Here is a 20,482-nt window from a genome sequence, read left to right on the forward strand (position 1 = left end):
GGCACCCGTGGTGTGCGAATGTTTCCTTAGCTGGTTCGCTATATGTAGTGCTGGAACTCAGACTAGCTGGATCCTCAAGGAAGTGACATTACGCACCGAGATGTACTTGGGACGGATGGACAAGGAAGCGCTAAAACGTAAACCACAAATTGCTCGCATTCTCAACGGCAGGAGACCACAAAGGTTGGAAAGTGCGCAAACGGAACCGAACCAGTTCGCTTGATGGATGATTAAAATGTTCCCACTCTGGTGCGCTTGGCAATCCTATCGAGTCATTATCGGAACCCCGTGTCTTGTGCGCCACAAAGGCCGCAAAACTTTCGCCGCCACAGAACGTTGCTCACTCTGATACCGAAAGGAGCGCGACCGCGGTCACTTCGGCTAATTACGCCGACAGGGAGGTTAAACTAATTAATCTTTCCACGAAAAAAGGCCAAAAGCTTACGCCGCCCTTCGGTTATGGGGTACCGAGATAGGGTCGAGCCCACTCTGCCAGATGGTGGCCGGACGATGGTGGTGGTGGCGCTACAAGATCCGCCCCAAAAACGGTCCTGTGATCGCGTTTGATGCTCCGGGAAAGCCAGCTAAATAGCTTCATCCATCGATCAAGGTAGTTCGCGCGAGATCCATCCACTGCTTCGCAATCGATCGACATTTGACCAGACGTCAAGATCATGTGTTGATGTCGTTAATGTGTACGAAGATTTAAAATGTAGTCGCGCTAAATATCGTAGTCCTGCAGAACTCGAATTGCTATCCTTATATAGTCCTGTATTTTAACTTCTTCCCCGTTCTCTCTCTCTCTCTCTCTTCCAGGCTGTAAATCATTCTTCAAACGCTCAGTACGACGGAATCTCACCTACTCCTGCCGGGGCAATCGAAATTGCCCGATCGATCAGCACCACCGAAACCAGTGTCAGTTCTGTCGACTACGAAAGTGCCTCAAAATGGGAATGCGACGTGAAGGTAAGCTTGGTAAAAACACTTTTTCTATCCTTCTGCTCATCCAATTCGCCACACGCTATGACATAATCAGTTTCGCTGCCGTGTCTACAACATACCGTCCCTGCCGGGCTGGTGGGTGGTTTACTTCTAGATAATTAGATTCGATGGTTTGCACCTCTGAACGGTGTCGGTCCCCTGTTTCGCGCGTTTTGTTTTTGCTCAGGGAAGCCATGGTAGCTGGCACGGTTGCGTGTTACAACCCAGCAAGCCGTTACCGCATTCGCACGTCAAGTGACAAACGATGTCAAACAGTTGGCGTGTAGGTGAAGCGGCGTTGTCATCGACCCGGCAAGGTTGTTGACATTCTAAAGTTCCTATCAACCGCACACCATCGTTGAAGAACTCTTTCCACGTGCGTCACACGGTACCTCTTCAGCTTTGCCCAAATTCCTTGAGGCGCTGACACCATCTGCAGCAAATCGTGTCTTGAGAATTCATTCAATTAGTCTTTTGCCCGGAGTGGCATACTGGTTTTGATACGCCTAGGAAGCGTTGTTGTGCTTTTTTTATTTGCAAAGGCACCCGCAGGAGCTCGAACGTATTTCCACCAAAAAGCAACTTTAACCCTTCTTTTATTAGCCGCGGGCGAATATTGTTCGGCCGGGAGTATCGTTAAGTAATTACTGTTTTTCTCAAGACTGCGCTACCCAGCACTGCTATTGCCATGGTTGATTTTTCTAAAGGCGGCAACAATAATATCGCTTCCACGTGAACACCTCGTTCTGCATCGGCACAACAAGGCGTCGCGCCAGGAAGCAAAGGACCGTAAGCAATTGTTCACCGCATGGGCCGAAACGCGACAGCTCCTGAGGGATTCCTTGGTTGAGGGCAAGCGAAACGGGAACAGTTTCAAGTTGTGATGCGATTCTTTTCGAGAAGTAATTGACAACAACTTTTCTCAGCGAAAGTGCACTCGGTGTGTGACCCCCTTATCATTCAGCTGCAATCGATTGTTACATTTGGCTTTCTGGACGAGAATCACAACATTCTTGACTTTGTACGGTTATGCTGCCGGGAGTTCAATCGATGAGAACGATGCCGTACAATATTGATCCCATCGAGTTCCCAGGTGAGCCGCTGGATGAGATCGCATCAAGCACATATCCCGCTGCTAGTGCGAGGAACCCATTGAACCCAGGTATATCGAGCAGTATGTGGACGTTCGTGACACTTTGTACAATTGCGTGTCAAAATAAGAACGGTGCTCGAGTGGCTGCATGTCAAAAACACGCTTCCTGATAGACGCTTTGCCGTACACTCGCACTCCAACTAAACGCTAACGGAAATTTTCATGTCATGTTCGTGTGTAGCTAGGAGGTTGCACTACAATAGCAATCCAGAAAAGGACGATGATTTATGAAATCGTTATGATTTTTAATATTTAAAACAAATATACCCGACTTAGAACACACATCACGAATCCGTTACGCAGTCCCTGCCTTGCTTGTGAGGCTTTAAGGAAAGGGGTTGAGGACTTTTTTTTATCCGTTGCGCCACCACCACCTTTCTTACCACCGTTAGAAACAAAAGATGGTCTCCCGAAATGGGACGCCCGGCAAAATTGACCAGACATTGCACCGTATCGGTAATGGAATATTTGAACTATTCTTGCCGGACCATTATCTGCAGCTCCGTGGAAGATTTATTGCCTATGCGAAGGACGAAGGGATCGCCCAAAACGATGCGAGTGGAAAAAAATATTACGAAAAGCAATCATAATAATGACTGGCCACTGTCCGGTACGGAGCACCGATCGGAACTTTTACACCGAAAAGGATGACCATCGGTGTCTTTGGCTGGTTCGCACTAATCCGGCTGAGAAACCGGCGGAACAAGAAGGGACACACCAAGCACATGCGTCTGTGAGAACATTGCGGAAGAACCGGTTTTTTTTTCTATTGCACACCCTTGGCCCTATTGTCCGGCCCGGGGATTGGGTTTTCCCCCGGCTAGTCCCCCATTTCGGTGCGCTGAGAATCGACCAAGACGAAACTGTCCACCGCTGGTCAGTCGGCTCGGTACGCTGGTCAAGAAAATCAAGACACTGTACTGACCGTTGGAATAAATTATAATTCATTAGGAAGGTCCAGCGGGGATGACACGGCCACCAGTGCTGGCATGTAATCCTTTGCAGTAGCCGTTCCCGGGTTAAGCAGCACACAATTTACGCAAAGGACATGTTGCTTCCTCCCATGCGAAGGGTTCACTGATCGCGGCATCGAGGTCACCGAGATGGGTGCGTCCTTGGGTGTGTGTGTTGAAAAGGGAGCGAAGATATATCCGTCATCTTCATGCGTTTAGCTTGCGGCAAAAAGCCACCGGCTAGGTTGCATCCAATTGCAGGGAAAGTATCGGTAATGAAGAAGCAAGCACCGAAAAAAACGTCCAGAATCCCGCAAGAGAAAGGGGTCCAGCACCGGCTGAAGGACATCACCACCGAGAACAACGGGATTTGGTGTGAAGATTACGGGTTTAGACGTTTTTGTTTCGTGACGTACCGCACACATCACGCGCGAAGAGGAACGCATCCCGAAGGTTGGCCACAATTTGACAGATGACCGGATGAAGGTGAAAGTGGTTCCGGATTTAACAGTACCAAACCAAGCCGAAAACTGAGATGCTGAGAAAGTTATAATGCAATATGTCTCAAGCAAAAAGGATCGTTCTGTTGCATATCGCTGGATCCGCTCGACCCGGTGTTGTCCCGATCACAGAACCACATTCGCACTCACGATCGATTATAGGAAAACGCACATTTTCACACGCTCTGGGTCGCCAAAGTCCATACGGCAAAAAAAAAAACGATGAAGAGTCCCAGTTTGCAGGCGGATTACGGCGTCCCGGGCGCGATAGTATCGTGTACCGCCGATCCATTCCGCTCTTCGCAAATTGATGATTATATTGTTAACAACTATTGGCAAGCGGTTCGGCACCACTCGTTTCAATGTTCCGAATGGATTGCGCGATGTAATCGAATGAATATGAACAGCACCGGATAAAGGTGAACGACGATCGGGATTCGGCATCTGGTACGAGCCGCCCCACACTCCGTGGCGATGGGATCGAATGAGGAATGGGAGCGGGGAGGGAAAAAAAACATAAAACATAATCATAAAATAACACTCCTTCACGAATGCCGCTGCATACAAGCCTCAAACATACATTCTTACACGCTGGTACGATCTTCGTCGCTCATCCCGTTCCCCAGCATAACGGTGGTGCTCCAGATCGCGAGCCTCGGTTCGCATGTGAAGGTAAATGGGAATCGCGGCTCAGAGCACAGCAGTGAAATCGCGCGCCTTCTCAACAACACGCGGAACGAATAAGTTGGGCCCGGTGCGCCCCACCAATCGAGCCGAGTCGTCGTTTGCCTTTCACACAGCAACAGAGAAACAATCACTCACGCTGGTGGGTGGATGATGACGGCGACGAAGTCGACGATGATGATGATTATGATGCTGTTGCTGATCATGTTTTGGACGATGTTTTTGAACGTAAAAGTGCGTCCCGCAGGAGGACCAGGATTTCGCAGTGCGTTCGTGTCAAGAACCGATGAGAATGGTTGAGAGAACGGTTTAGAGGGCCCTTTCACCCAACAACTGGGCAGGGCTTGTGCGAGGCTCGCTTATCTGGCTGCCGGGATCGAGGGGGTATGAGGTTTGTATGTCCCGCGAAGAACGAAAAAAAAACCCCGGGCGGATGTGTTTCATTACAGCCAAAGACATTCGATTCAAACTTAAGATGCCATGAAGGGAGACTCACCTCTTCGACTGGGCCGGCGTTTTGTTTGCCTTCTGCGTGCATATTCCGAAGCACTCTATTGTGTCGTCAGGCAATAGATAATGGAACAATAGTGCGCGTCGCCTCAAATCGATCAAGACGCACTGATAAGCGAACAAAAAACCCCCCCTGCGCAATGGAAGCTGCTCTTTCGACTTTCTCGACCACAAGGAATCGAAACAGCGGACCGTTTGTACCGCTTCAGGTACGCGCGTTGCTTAGAACGAGTTCCCCTACTCACACAAATCGAATCCTTGCTCAGGTGAGAATGTTGGAACAATCCGTTCGCAGAGCGGCGACCTGGGACACTGGGACACACATTACGGGGAACTGTTTTGACCAGTGGTCATCAGGAATAATCAACCTGGGTGAGGACATCAGGAAGAAAGCAGTGCAAGGACAACGACATTATTCTATCGTTTTCGTGCACCAACCCCCCGAAAAAAAGGGTTAAGGACCCGCTTCGCCTGGACGACCTCTTGCAACAAAAAAGGGTTTGGCTTGGAAAAACTTAATTAAAATAAAATGTCCATTTTTTAAATGACAAAACAGCGTCATAAATAGCGTAAACTTGCCGCTGGCGTATCGCACTGTTCCGCCGCTTGCGGCACAGCCCGTACGCTGTCTGGGATGTACCCTCGAACGGACGGTCCCAACCCATCGAATGGAAACGGGGTGTCAAAAAAAAAAAGGATTCGTACTATTCCGAAAGACCGCCGCATCGAGAGGTTCGTACCTAATGCGGACCTGGTGGCATCCGCTAATGTATCCTTTTTCCCCGGACTGTTCCGTCGTCGCCTCTTCAGACGCGGACCGAAGTTTACATCGGAAACCCCTTTTGTCTCTCAACACCTGAAACTAATAAGTGATCATAAATTTGACCTTCGAGCATACCGATATCGTTCGCTGGGTCGCCGTACTGCCGTGAAAGCCCCGAGCGGACACTGCGGCATGCCAACGCTGGAAAGGGTCGATTCGGCCAAGCGCAGCCGGGGGTATTTGCATGGGAAATTGTGCAATTAAAAGGAAAAATGCTAAACCGACCCGACCATGGCACGGGTAGGACTTTGCCAGGACAGGACACAGCCGGGATGCTTCGGCCGGCATGCAAATCGGTGAACAGCAGCAGCGGTGCAAGAGTGATGGCAAACGATTAATCAAATTAGGCCCACTTGGGAGGTGCCCACAGTCAACGGTGGAACGGAATGGGAAAAAGCCGTTGCATACAGGCCACATATGGAACTCTAGTAAGCCTATGTGCAGGGAACTCTTGAAACCTATTAAGCTTAATAAATAGGCAAAATCAAACGTACGCTGAACAATCGAAACTATACTTTCTTCTGGCCCGATCGCTACGAGAGTGACTTGCCGAATCTTCTATTTCCTTGGACTTTTCTTCGACCAAACATGATACCTTTTCAAATCTAACACCGTCATGATGGCCATACAATGCTGCGCATTGCAAAGGAACCGTTACGAATCGAACACGAAAACTGCAACCCGTCGATGAGGAAATGGACAGAACTAGTTGCAGTTTGAAGATGCTTATCAGATGTCCAAAGCACTTTGTAACATTTTGCACAAGCTGCTCTCAAGAATGCGTAACAATCGTCCAAAACCATGACCGATGGGAGGCCGTAATGCCCGTGTGTCTGCCATTTAAAATAAGCTCATCTTTCCCTTTTTCCTTGCATACAAAAGGGACCATTATGGGCCCGATTGTGTTTTGCAAATGAAAATCCTCCGAGTTCCTCCGGACAGCCAAACATTCAGCCATGCAAATCCATCCCCTGACCCGCGACTGTCTCATCGTTCCCGTTTCTAGTTCTTCGCATAAAACCTTCCGCCAAATCCCATCCCGACCCCGGCCACAGATGGGTGTTTGCGAATATTTCTGCGTACGCTCATTATGCAGGACGTTCCATATATCTGTGTGTCCTGCACGAGAAGTCCCGAAATTCTATCGCCCCAGTGTTCGCGATCCAGTGTCTTAAGTCCCAAAAGGCGAACAAGAAGATGAGCACCAACGAGCTCGTTTGTCTTGGCTTACAGCGGAGGCACTGGCAACGCAAAACACGGAACGGTACAGCACACCGGGCGTCCCTTTTTATCTTGTCCCTCCGCTTAGGGGAAGACTGTGCAGCTTGCGCAATTTTTGGACGACAAAACACACCGCACAGTACAAAACGTCCGGTCGATAATTATCTTGCCCGTTGTCGCTTCCCCCGTTTCCGCGCGCATCCCAATCGTTCGGTCGACCGGATCTAGGCAGAGGTCAGAAATCTAGCGTACGGAATCATCGACCACACCGGGGTACGTTGGACTGGGGATGATGTTGACTACACGATGTTCAGTGAGAGATACCTAGGGGATCGCGCCTGTCTGTCTTTCAACGGTGAGCTTGGAGACACCGACACTACAGCAGCCGCACAGTCGGGAAAGTATCCGCTTACAAACGCTTACGCCAGGCCCGTTCCCTGTGGGATACGAGTACGAGTCCCCGAACACAACCTTCGGAGCTTGGCTGGGAAAGTGACCGGTACCGTCACGGGGGAAACCGTTTCGTTTACGTATTTCCGTTCCGGATCGCTCGACAACTGGGGATCAGGAAAATTAGCCCAGTGGACGTTTCGGTGTGTGTAGTGCAAACGGTGTGTCGACTGTGGTTGCATTCGGTGGGTTCTGAAACTGATTCGGTTATTCGATACTTTTTTCCGCTCGTTGTCTCGGACCCGAGGAGTACTTCCCAGGGTTCCCGGCAATGGACAACCGGCCAGACAGTAGGACCAAAGGGCCTTGTTCGCTTCACTTCACTGTTTGACAGTTCGGGAACACTGGAACCATGGACACGGAGGGGTTTCGCGAGTAATTTGAATAATTGTTCAAGATGGCGTAATGATATCGGCTGCGGAATCACAACATGCGCACGCACGCGGTTAAACTGGTGAGATGATACCTGGCCAGAATCGCACCGAGCCGATGCCAACTTTGTTGTGCCATCGCAACAGCACGGGGAACACAATAGCCTTCGCTCGGACACGATTACCAGGCTAAATGAGGTTAACGATGGTGACGCATTCAACGCGGCAACCCCTGTTGAGCCGCCGAAGATCGTTGCCACACCAGACCAGGCCAACGAGGCGGACAATAAGTCAATAGCCAATCATACATCGACACCTTCCCCAGAAGACGTTTCAAATGGTTTAACAAAAAAAATGATTTCGACGATCGTTGAAGATCGTCCGATCGCATCATCCACATCGATAATCGCTCGTAGCAGTGCCGTGCCCGGGGCACACCACTCTCAAGCCCATTTTGATGCTTCTCTTCGCGCGTAAGACATCCTCTCAATGGGGCATTAATCGCTCCGCTGACGGCTGGAAGTGGACCCGAGCCACCCGAGCCCCGGGCAAGGTGCCTTGACGCCCGCTGGTTTGATTGCCCATTTGCTGGCCGGGCTCTGGTCATCGTTCCATTAGGTGGCGCATGTCAAGCGTGTCGGAAAGCACGTGCCCAGTTTCTGTTTTCCCTCCCCCCATCCCCCAGCAAACACAAGCCGGTGCGCTATGGAATGCTGCAGCATGAGATGGCAACTTTGCGGTGACTATACATTCCGATTGGAACATCATGCAGCAAGATCCGACGGTTAACATTCTGATTGCCACACCAACAATTTTGATTATAAGTGTTATCGTAGCGTGTAAGAATCTCGATTAACGACAAGTGATGAGCCAAAAAAAAACTCATTCACCAAACTCCGGTGATTCGTGCTAAAGACCCTCCCAATGACCATAAGTGACCACAAACGCAGCACAAACACTTCCCTCGTCTGGATGTGAAGTGTTTGGAAAATTGGATAAAAAGCCATAATTCATAGCCGTTTTTTTGGTGGGGGGGAATTAAATTTGCACCACACCCGTGGACACCACAGCCTCAATTGACCCGTGGACAAGGAGTGCTGCCATTTGAACTGCGTTACCCGCTACCGGAGTACACGAGAGTGCCGGGTGCATTTTGGCAATCACTTCCCGTTGACATGCCGTTGTTAACCTCTTCAGGGCGCCTCTTGACTCAGCAAGAAATTCTTCCCCGACATTGACCAGTTTTTTTCTGTGCTTGCCTCTTTTACCAACCAGCTTTTTTGTGTGCTTTCCAATCCGAATCTGCAGCGTCTTTTAATCCTTCGGCCGGCATACCCTCGGAGGCTGTGCGTTGTTGCTACAAAGAGAAATGACGATTATACACAGTAAAAACGCAGCACTGCTCACTGCTGAAGCGATCCCTCTTTCGGAGGCTGAGGCTGTTTCGGCTAATGTGATTAATCTTCACCTTTTTTACACTGTGTCGATTCCGTCCCTCCGTGTGTATTACATACGTTGACACAACATCACCTTGCCTCAAGGTCCTAATTCTGGAGGTGTTTTTTTTCGCCAGCGTTGCTGGTTGTCTCACTGTTTCGGTACCGGTTTACCAAGCCCTCGGGCAAGATTCCGGCGGGCATCCTATTTAAACATCATTTAGCTCACCGAAAGGCAGGCACCTACTAAAACGATACACAAAAAGTGTGAGCTTTAATGCTAACAAAGGAAAGAATGGATGCATAAATGGTTGTTGAATTTACCATCGGACGACAACAGAAAACGCGGGCCCTTTTTGTGTGAATCACAGTCCAACACCAGCAAATCGTGCCCCGAGCCTATTTGTTTTGCAAAAACTGCAAAACCCATCCGTGAGGTCTTCGGTGTTCGGGAGTTCCCTTTTGTTCTGACGCGTGTTCTACGTCCACCATGGAATTTGCTGTTGGACGTTACATTGCACACCTAGCAATGCTTCTGATTTCTGTCTACTTATCATATCAGGTGGGAAGCAAAACTTGCTGCATCTCTTGCAGGCTCTTCCGCTCAACGACTGTCCGCAGGTATCTGCGAGGAGTTGAACTGCGTCAACATTGTTGTTGAACCCCTCTTCCTGAAACGGCAGTATAAATTAATCAGTTTTGTTGGGCAAAAATATCGCTTCGCAGCGTAACGCACTTCCCATCGGGCGTTTTACACATTGCTCTCCACTATTACGATAAGCGGAACATACACGCCGTAAAACACAGCATGCAAAGACTCATTGCTCCGATCGCGGAAGATCACCAACCTCAAACTCCAGTACTGTACTGGATCCTGGACGTATGACTTCCAGCTCCAGTTTGTGCTAAAGCGTGAACGTTCCCTTGCCAAAGATTGGAGCTGGAGAAGCTCAACCGCAACGGTTGTTCCAATTTTATTTATGACTTCTTGGTGCGGGATGAATCGTCTGCACTTTTCCCAAGCATGCAAGCAGTGTTTTAGCGTGCGCTCCGGTCCAAGCCGACGGTTATCGGCCGTGGAGCGATTTTTATCATCTTGACCACTTTGAAAACAGCGCTCGAGAACGCGCAGAGCGAGAATATTTGCGCGGCGATGTGCACATTTTACCCACTTTTGCTTTCGCATCATCGGGGCCCGAGAGTTCGGGTACGCGTCAGAAAGATAAGTTATCGCACGTGATGATGTGAAAAGTATATCACGATCAGAATGTCCTGACGTGGAGCAGAAGGGAGAGTTTTTTTTTGTGTTGCGTTATACCGTTGCACGGTGAAGGAAATTTAGCATGCCCTTCCGTTTGACGGTTCAGGTAGATTAGGTTATGGCGAGATGCCAAGTAACTTACCAAGCTCGATACTCGGCTGAGCAACAGCAAGTCTTGGCGGTTCAATCTGGTTTCTTGAGGATTTAAACGGAAGCTCCCGAGGTGAAGCCCCGGAGGAGAGGAGGGTACTTGGAACACCCCACATGGGAAACCCTACCCGGTAGGATGCACCAACAACACCAACACACGCATTGTGACCTATTGGTGGCTCTCCACATGCCTCCAAGAAATAAAACAACCACAAGAAACGGACCACAAAAAGCGAGTGTCCAATCACCCACACCGAGGATTTAGTCCTCCAGCACCTCTTCACGCCGGTGAGCCCACGGCCAAACGTAACAGATATATAATTATGGTTAAATTAGTCGGTATTCACCTTGCCAGAAGGCTCCGGGAATCGAGTGCACCACCGAGTGCATTGGATGTGTTGTATCGTTGCCCTCGACACGACACGCGGAAGAGACACCCTCCGTCTGCCCGTGCCCCCGATTCTCCCGCAGCGGTTCAAGTGGAAAGGGCCAGCAGGGGCTGCCAGAAGCCAACCAGCTGGGAGACCTCTGCTGGTCGAGAGGTCTTCAGTTCGTCGTTGCGCGTTGGACTCGCTCGCTTACGATGATAACTCTTCACCTTACGGTGCTGCGTACCGTTTTACTTTTCGACATTTGCCTTCACACTGCTGCTGGCCGCATGTTGGCTGTTGGTGTGTGTATGTGTAGCTCGAAAATCGATTACGTCCATGCATCGATACGACCTAGTCCGGCTACACAGGGCCGCGCGCCACTACGCAGGGTGAAGGATGAGATTCTGTCCGGGCGCGACAAGATCGATGATCGAGCATGAGTCCGTCAGGTTTGGACCGACCTGGAACACGCACAGCTTGGCGCATTTTCCACACCACCTCTCGTCTGAAGCCGAAGCCGTCCAGCTAGAGTTCGAGTTGGCGTAACACGTTGAAAATAGAGAGCGCAAGTAAGCGAGATGGATCCTAGTTTTGCGAGCGGCTGTAAACAATGCGGCAAGTGTTTTGATTGATGCCTTTTTTTCTTCTTCGTTCTACCACTCCGCTCCCCGTCGGTGCCGGTGATGATGAGGCGATTTATTGGATATGACAGTCATACGGTTTCGTGGCCCTCCGCGATAGAATCAGACGTGGTGGCGTGGATTTAACCATGGGGCCATGGCACGTACAGCATGGTTTTTGTTTTCGATTAGACATCCAACCGAGTGAAAGGTGACAGAATGGGGTAGTTACCGATTAAGTAGGTCGCCTTGACCTCCTCCCTGGGTGCGCTTTCGCACCAACAACATTCCCAAGGCATTTCGTCCACATTGCCATACTTTTACACAAAGTTGTGAGCACTTTTGGAGGGTATCTTCTGGCCAAAACTCGCGCAATATTGAAGACTTCGTCTAAAGGCTGCTTCGCTTCGGGCGCATCCGTTACGCCACATTCCACCGAAAATGAGGTCATTCACATTGCGGTCCTCGGACGCATCGAAAAATACAAACATATAAGCCCAATTCATCCTTCGCCTTAAGAGTTCTACCGACCGGCAAAATATCTCCCATAACAACATATCGTGCGGATCACTGCCGCCGAAGCGCACCATAACCGAAAACCCGGACAACAGATGTAACAATAACACCCGCAACAACAACTCTGCCACGTCCAAACTTCACGCAAAAATAAACGTGCTGTGGGCCGTTCTTTGCGGAATCCTTTCCCAAGCACGCCGATGCGAAACTGCTTAATCTCGCAGGGTGGAAGGGAAAGGCCACTGCTGCTACATGCAGGTATCGCGCCGGATTACCTGGAACCCGGTCCGCGAAACAGTTCGCCATATGGTGTTAAATTCAATTTTAAGCAACTGCTGCCGTTCCGTAGCCTCCAACCGTGTACGTAACGCATCTCGCACCGTGCATCCACCGCGGTGGATGCTGCGTTTGTTCGCAACCGTCTCGTCTCGTCCGGTCCGGTTGGAACAGTTGGAATAATAACAACAGCAATCTACCACGAAGTCCTGCACACGGTTTCGAACTGCACAGTCGAGTCCACACCCGCAATATTACGAACCGGCGGCCCGCATATGTTACGCGCGGAAACTCGCACAACGCAAAAGAAAACGTGCAGCGCATACGCAAACGGACGTCGAACAACAGTCGAATGCAACGGAAACGTGGGTGGGTGTGAGAATGGTTGCGTATGGGGACGGAATTCGGTGTGCGAATTACCTGCGGTGTGCGAGCGCAACGGTCGTCACGTGAGAATGCCTGAAATGTGGTTCCACGAATTGCCGAAATTGACTGTTAAGGAGGGTTTCTTTCCTTTCGCCCAATAAGCGGAAGAATCTGGTAAATTTGACAAACGAACTCTGAAGTAATCTAATATCGTGTTACGTGTCTTCGAAGGACTCTCTTAGAACAGCTTCGAATAAAAGGGTAGCAATCCAATACGCCCAGCTGCAGTCTTCAAGCTTAGAATGCCACACCGTTGCCGCTTTTTTTTTTGGGTGACATTTGGCCCTTTACCTGACATCACATACCATTAATCACGCAATAACTCACCCGAATTGGATTTCCCACGTCCTTTGCCAGGTCTGAGGCACCACCTCTCATCCTCGGATCCCAGTATCCTTTCCAAGCAAGAGTGTCCTGTTGTACTAATTGATTCAATTACATCGCGTGATTAATGATACGCGAACATTATTAAAGTAATGTCCCTGGTTCTGCTCCGTCTCAGAACCCAGGGTTAGCATTTCCTCCCTCTTGACTGACGTTGAAACCATTGATCTTTGCATCGGGAAGCAATTGACGATTTCTAGCCAGTACTTCCAAAATGTAACTCTAGAACAGCTTTCTCCCGTGTTGCAAATATGTGCTTTGTTCGCATGAAGAATCACTGCAAAAAATCATCTATCGAGGGCGCTTTTACTCGTTCACAACTTGCAACCCAAAGTGCCTGGCCAACGTTCAAGCCATTCCAACAGCGGCAAACGGGGTTTTGCGTTGATGCTCGACCGGGTGATGACTATCATCATCAGCACCATCAACGGGCCATCACTCGGGCCACTCTCTCTCGTCCGGGCCGGGCGTACCCGTAGCGTGAGAAAATTCCTCAACTTTTATGATGATGCACCACGCTTCGTGATATGCCGGATCGCGAGAACGGCATGCTGGCCGTCCGTTCCTGTCCCGCCCCGCCACAGCCATTTCGCACGTGCCCGTCCCATATCTTGCGCTTGGCCGAGATCGTGCCAGAGCTTTATCCGTTTTGCCCTGAATCGCTCGCACTCGGGTGAAGATGCACCGATCGGGGAGGTTTGAGAATGCATTGCCGGTCGAAGAAAGCCTTCCGATAATGACACTCTTTGACCAGCAGAGGGGTACTGCACGGTTAAAGGTCGTGCAGTTAACTAAAAGCTAGATCGAGTCAAATGCTTTTATTATGAAAGTGATCTTTATGCTCAAACATAACTTTTAAAACCAACTTTTCCAATACAAAATAGCGTTGTTGAAATCACAGCACAGAACAAAAAACATCGCAGCACAAAAAACGGGTGATATATGGTAAGGGTTCCGTATCGTTTACGGACCAGTGTGCAGCTTATCTATCTACCGTGTCCGTTAGGCATCCCAACATAATACACACGCGCTGGATTAGATAGCAACACTAACCTGCATCTCAAGCGTCGATAAATAGCATCTCCCACATGGTGTCCCACGACGGAAAACAAGGCCCTTGTACGCTGCTTGGTGCATCCACCCTGTGTATGGACAGAAGATAAAAAAAGTGCACTGATTGCAACTGCAACTGCGGCGGGTCACCGAGGCTTTCGTTGTTTCGCTCGCAACACAACAGAAGGGTAGCGAATGGAGCGCATGTGGGGGTGCCCGGCCACAGTGCAAAGGGCGGAGTAACTACTACAAACGTTGAACCGTGAGCTATTACAATCCCAATCCCGGTACCGAAAGTCAGACAACAATGTGCGTCTGGCGCGCATGTACCAACATCACCACCAACTCTGGTTGAAACATAACCCCACCGGGATGGGAGCGAGAAAGAGAGCCAGCAAGAGAGAGAGAGAGAAAAATTGGAAAACAAATGTGGCACAAAGTAAAGCAAAACAACAACAAAAAAATAACAAACCATCGATCTCGCGAACTGGACGCACCACCGCACCGTGCGAAGATGGTCAAACTACCCGCCCCGTACGAAACCGAACCCGACACGGCGCACACGCGGGAACAGCGTCAACATGCAGGATATGTATTGCCGTAGCACATAAGGCACGGCTCTCACAGGCCACGACATCGACGTAGGAACCAACCGAGAGTATCGAGTATCGCGTTGAGTTTATAAGATTAACATTATTATGTATCAGATTAAAAATAAATTATAATTTTTACACTCACACGCTGTGGTGTGTCGTCGATTCGAACCCGTTTTCCCGACACCGGAATACACGTTGCAGACCGTTGAAAAAACAGGCGTTTTTCCGGAAAAGAAACGAATCTTCCTTAAGGGGACTTCCTGCAGATGTGCTCTATTGGTAGTCCTTTCTCTCAGGGAATGCTTTTCTTGGCCGAAAAAAAAACCCGTTTCGATTCTGTCACTGTCCCGACCGCATGCAAAAGATTTGTGTGACTCGTTTGCGGTAGATTCAAACGAGCGCACCCGCACTCAGGAATCCTTTACCGTGGATTCCGAACGAATCCGCTGTGATGCGCTCGTGTACAATGCCTACTCTGGCAACAGGACTTGGCCAGACGGGAGGGGGGAGACACTGTAGAGAGGCACACCCCCCCCGCCCGGTTAAGTTTATGCTGTGTGAAAAGATATAAATAATTCATTGCACGCCGGGGGTTTTTGCCGCGAATTCGGGTCCTTGAATTGAAACATATAAATTAGGCCAGACTCGGCACGGCAAACCGCGATAGAATACAATCCAATCGCAATAATATGTGCGCGATGATCGTGCGTGGCAGCTGGGGGCGGACGGTTGGAGAGAGCTCTGTGGGTGATGCACGGTTTTATGTTTTTGCCGTTTGGCTGCAGCAACGCTCGATTGCGAACGGATTACGATGCACATGCTCGAGAGGTGATGGGGTGGTGGTGAATGAGACAATTGAATGAGAAGGACTTTTCGCTCGTGGTACCATGGTGGAGTTTTTTTTTTATTCGATGTCAGCCCTTGAGCCTGATGAGTTTATTTGATTTGCCGTCGTTAACGCATAATAAGGATGATTTAACAACAACGAAAAAAAAACACTCGCAGTTGATCAAATTATGCTTATTGCATTGCGCTCGTGTTGTACTATTATTGTTGGTCATTCTTTACTCTTCATTTCCCATCTGTTGGTGATAAATTCCTGAGCCCATTAAAGAGTTATGCACGCGTCAGTACTCGGGCGTGGTGAAGTGTCTCAATGCAAAACAGCCAGCTTAGCAAGAAAGAACAGAACCATTTGTATCGGGGCTCCGCAGAGTGGTTCGGTATTTGGCTGTAAATTTGGCATGCCGTTACTTCCAAAAACCATCATTCTACCTACATTCTAGCGTATCTACAAACCTATAAAATTTAATGTACTTTCCACTTCTACTGCGACGCAAACACTCGTTACATTAAAAACGCTTATCTCGCCGGGCACAATGCGATAGACGGTACAGTCTTTGGTTCGGTTTCCTCTTTGCCGATCTCCGTTTTTGGAGTACAAATTTTCCCCCAGAGCTCGTGGAAAACTCGTGGAAATAAAAACAAAAGGGAAAAGCAAGATGTTGTCCATAAATTACGCACCGAGCGACAAGATACGGGCCCATGGCAGTTAAAGCGCGCGCCGCAGTAGATTTGAGAAGGTAATAGTGCTGGCTTCTGGCTGGCCTTGCTTTCCTTTAAGGGCCCGGTTTCTCCAAAGTATTGTTTGGATGCAACATTCACCAGGGCGGCAGGTGTGTTGTGAGTATTTTCCGCTTCCCGGTTTTTTCCCTACTAAGAAAATGGAAAATGCAGCAGTGGTTAATGTCTTTTTAAACTGCGATGATTGCGGTTCGTCGCTTACGATGCTCCGAGCCGAAAGTGGCCCAAAAGGAAGAAAAAAGTCACCTTTCTTCACTTCCTTGCGAGGGACAGAGCAAGTACCTAAAGGATCATCAAACTCGACTCTAGAAATTGGCTTGACGCTCGTCGAAAACCGCAACCAAAACGGCGTGCCCGTGAAGTCGTGGTTATTTTTAGGCGGTAATGAACCTTTTCTTATCTGCCATCTTGCGCCATCTACCCCCGGCATGACGTGTGGAGTTCGCTGACAAACGGATTGCGAGTTTTCCAATGTACAACCGCTGGGAACCAAGTATTGCACGCTCGGTACAACTGTTGGCCGCTGGAACCCGTTGGCCGTTCGGTTCGCAAAACGACCGTGAAGAATTGATTGAAATCACGTACACGAAAACCGGGCACAAGAATGTCCGATTTGCTTCCCAATTTGATCCCATTTGCTGCGCGCGCGGGTGTTTCGTTACGTGTTCGGACGGCGGCGACGCATCGTCTTGCTGACGATTTCTGCTGACGAGAACCACGAACCCGCTACAAATAAAATCGATTCCATAATCATGATTGGGCGCACCGAACGGGAGGCGGGGTTGGGGTTTTGCGGTCACCACCCCGAGGGAGCTAAGGATACGCAAGAAAGGCAGGTGAGTCATTATGTTGGCCACAGCTCTCCCGACACTTTACGGCGAGAAAGTACCGCAGCGTGATGGGGTTTTGCAGCAGTTAGGGCAAATTGGAAAATTTCGCATAATCCATCAATACCTTCAAGTGGGCCTGAGTGCCGCAGCTCAGAACGAAGAAAATTGATTCTGTACGAATTGCACCGTACGCGCAAAGGTGCAAATTGGGTCCATTTCGGTCGATTAGGGAAATTCAATTGGGTAACCCGTTTTTTGAGCAACACATCGCAACGAGCCGCACGCTTCGTGTTCAAATTGGATCACTTGAACGTGACATGATCCGCAACATTGTGCGAATAATTGAACTTGTGGAGAATATGAACCGATAACCATCGATTATACAGAGCCGTACAAAAGCGTCAACTTCTTAAATTGAATTTATAAAGAACAAAGTGTCAGAATGATGAGTGTTTCAATCCGAAACATGAAATGATAGATCATGCTGTTGGTAAAAAACTATAAGACTTCCTCAGAATTAACTAATTACTTACATGATCCAACAATTGTAATTCGTTCCACTAAAAAGAAAAGGATGAGTGCTTCTCGTTTTCATCAGTTTAATGTGTCTCACTTTTATGTGCTACTGTATATCGATTTTGAGCTATTACTAACAAAAAAAACATCCCAATCTGACCACAAAAGGCTCGAAGTCTCCATAAGGGACTCGAAACCTGTTGCAACCTCGCCATAAATTTCCCACCCAAAAGCATCGGGAAATGGCCACTTGCAACGAAAGGCCAAACCGGTGACAATTTATTTTAAATTGTTTGACCCTTATCTAAATCATTTCGCCCGTCCGTTCTCCTTCCAATCTCGATCGAAATGGTGTAAATAAATATTTTTTCTCCCAAAGTTACTTTCACGTTCAAAAGAAATTTATGTACTTTCAATTGACATCGAATCGGACGATTTTTTGTTCATAATTTTCATGAATTTTCCTCTACTGAAAAGGATGTCTGCTGTTTTTTTTATCATGAAAACGAGATACCATTTTACCGGGCCGGAAAAGTGGCTTCCTATTTTTCAAATTTTATTTCCGAGAGCTTTCAGTGCACACCTTTTCCTGATTACTATCAGGCGGATGCAACTGCTGAAATGGATTCGCACACAAAAAACGTTTTCTTTCGTTGAACTGAAGTGGTACAGTATAAAAGCACACATACACTGACACAGTTGATGCTGGAAGGAACACGCAAAAAAAGGCTTACCAAGCTACTGCATCCGGTTCCGTCGGGTGGAATGAATTTTTCCACCGCAACAAATGGAACAGGATATCGGCCACGGGTGCATTTTAAGGCTGGGACGTGGTTGAAAAGCGCATCCGATATTAAAAAAGATAACACGGATAGGAAGTGACCGGAATGTGGCACGACACGTGGCACGGTGTTAACTGACTCAGGAAACGGAAGTGGACACACTGTCAGCCGCACGGTTCGTGTGGTAGTAAAATTTTACAGTAGTGCGTTTGGGTGCAGCAAATATCTTTAGCTATTTAACAATTAAAATCATTAATTGAATAAGTTTAGATTGAGAGTGACAAAGAGCCTTGACCTCAAAAAGTCGTAATAAGGGACAATAGGGAGTCTTCTTCTTCCTCTTCTTTTTATTTGATTCTACGTCATCAGTTCCCTGATCTTGGAGGTTTGCACAATGCCCAATAGGAATCCACGACATCTTCATCTTCTCCTTCTTGAGTTCTGAATTCTTTCGGCAGTTGTCAATGTTGGGTTGTTCCAACCTTATGATTTAACCTCTGACTAAGCTCCGTGACTTGAATAACCCAAAACTGATTGAAATATAGAGGCGCAGATGTCACTTGAACCCATTCCGAGGATGTTTTTGGAGCCCTTCTATTACCGTCTGTGCTGATCGTCCTGATGTCTAATTCACGTGAAACCTTCCTACAAAAGCTTCTGCATAGCATAAGCATTGAGCAATCCAGCAAACACTTTCGCGTCCAAGCACCGAACGGCTACAAATCAACCCATACAGCTTGCTAATTTAATTTTCATTTTAAACCAACCGGCTGCCAACGTGAGAGAAAATGCCATAAACGATTAGCTGTACAGCAAATTGCTTTTTCTAGCCTTCCGGTACTGATCGGCACCGAGGGCAACTCCCCGTCCACATGCTTTCTTTCGGTTTGCTAAAGCAATCGCTTCATTTTTCCCATGCTGTAAACATAAAACAAAAAACAAAAACAAGCCCCGAGTGCCATATTGTGCCTGCGGTCGGTTACCGGAATGGTTGCCCTTCCACCCACGGAAACGCGAGCGATCGCGAAACAAACCCCGGTTACGTCCGGTCGCGTTTTGTGTCCTTCTTCGGTGCCAGCCAACGAACCAGCAGGGTAAGATTTATTGGCTATTTTATTTCATTTTAAATAGCATTAATAATCGATGCTCGCGAGTGTGTTAACATGAGGCACAACAATAATAGCCTTGTCTTTGTGCACCTCTTTTTTCCCTTCAAAGAGGAATGGGGATCGATACCGACACACCGGCACTGGGGTTCGTGGCTTTCCTTAACCCTTGCACATCCGCCCGAAGGCACACAGAAAGATGATGGCCGATCTCTTCCATCCGACGGCAAGAGGCGCATCTTAAGGCTGCATTTTATTGGTTTACATCTGTGCGCTCGTGGTCCAAACTTCCCGGTGGTTCTTAGTACACCCGGCTAGCTTAATTATCTGATTTATGCCGGTAGAGCGCGGCGCACAGCTTGAGGCGGTCTGGTGCTAAAGTGCACGATCGTTTACGAAACGGCTAAGCACGGTACACCGCTGCACAGTTACACACGGCCACCGGTTCCGGCAGCAGGTTGCCGCGTCGTTTAAGCTCCGTTTTGATTCAATTACCATACCGCTTATCGGGCGAACTGCAAATGCCGCCGGTGCAGTTCAATCACGAACAGCGAAATATGGCTCAATGTGCTTCTCTGCTTCACCTTCCGCGGAGCATCATAAAAAGCAGGATACTTTACCGCCAGAAGGACATCATCTCGCGTATGCAAGTCACGGCAACCATCCCGCGAATGTAAATAAATAATAATCGTTTCGCTTACGAAAACCGTTTCGCAATCGGGTGCTTCGTTGGGAGGGGCAAACGAATCCTACTTCGAACGGCTGTTTACACACGCCGCAACCATACACAACAGCACATTCCGATCGGGAGCTTATCAAAAATGGTACTGATAAGCCATGGGCAAAACGAGATGGTGAGGTTCTGCCCGATTGCCTTCCATGCACGGACTTTCATCTAACGACAATTAGCTCCTCTGGGTCGTTTCAGC

General features: G+C 48.7%; 1 protein-coding gene across 1 annotated transcript in view; it reads left to right on the top strand.

Annotated features, from left to right (window-relative positions):
- LOC128709893 (nuclear receptor subfamily 2 group F member 1-B) overlaps positions 1 to 20,482 on the top strand; it is a 70,903-nt gene that overhangs the window by 16,389 nt on the left and 34,032 nt on the right. The window contains exon 2 of the mRNA XM_053804930.1: positions 817 to 966. Within this exon, the coding sequence (XP_053660905.1) occupies positions 817 to 966 (150 nt within the window). The remainder of the gene's footprint in view (positions 1 to 816; positions 967 to 20,482) is intronic.

The sequence above is a fragment of the Anopheles marshallii genome, chromosome 2 (assembly GCF_943734725.1).
Source record: "Anopheles marshallii chromosome 2, idAnoMarsDA_429_01, whole genome shotgun sequence".
Classification (NCBI taxonomy): Eukaryota; Metazoa; Arthropoda; class Insecta; order Diptera; family Culicidae; genus Anopheles; species Anopheles marshallii.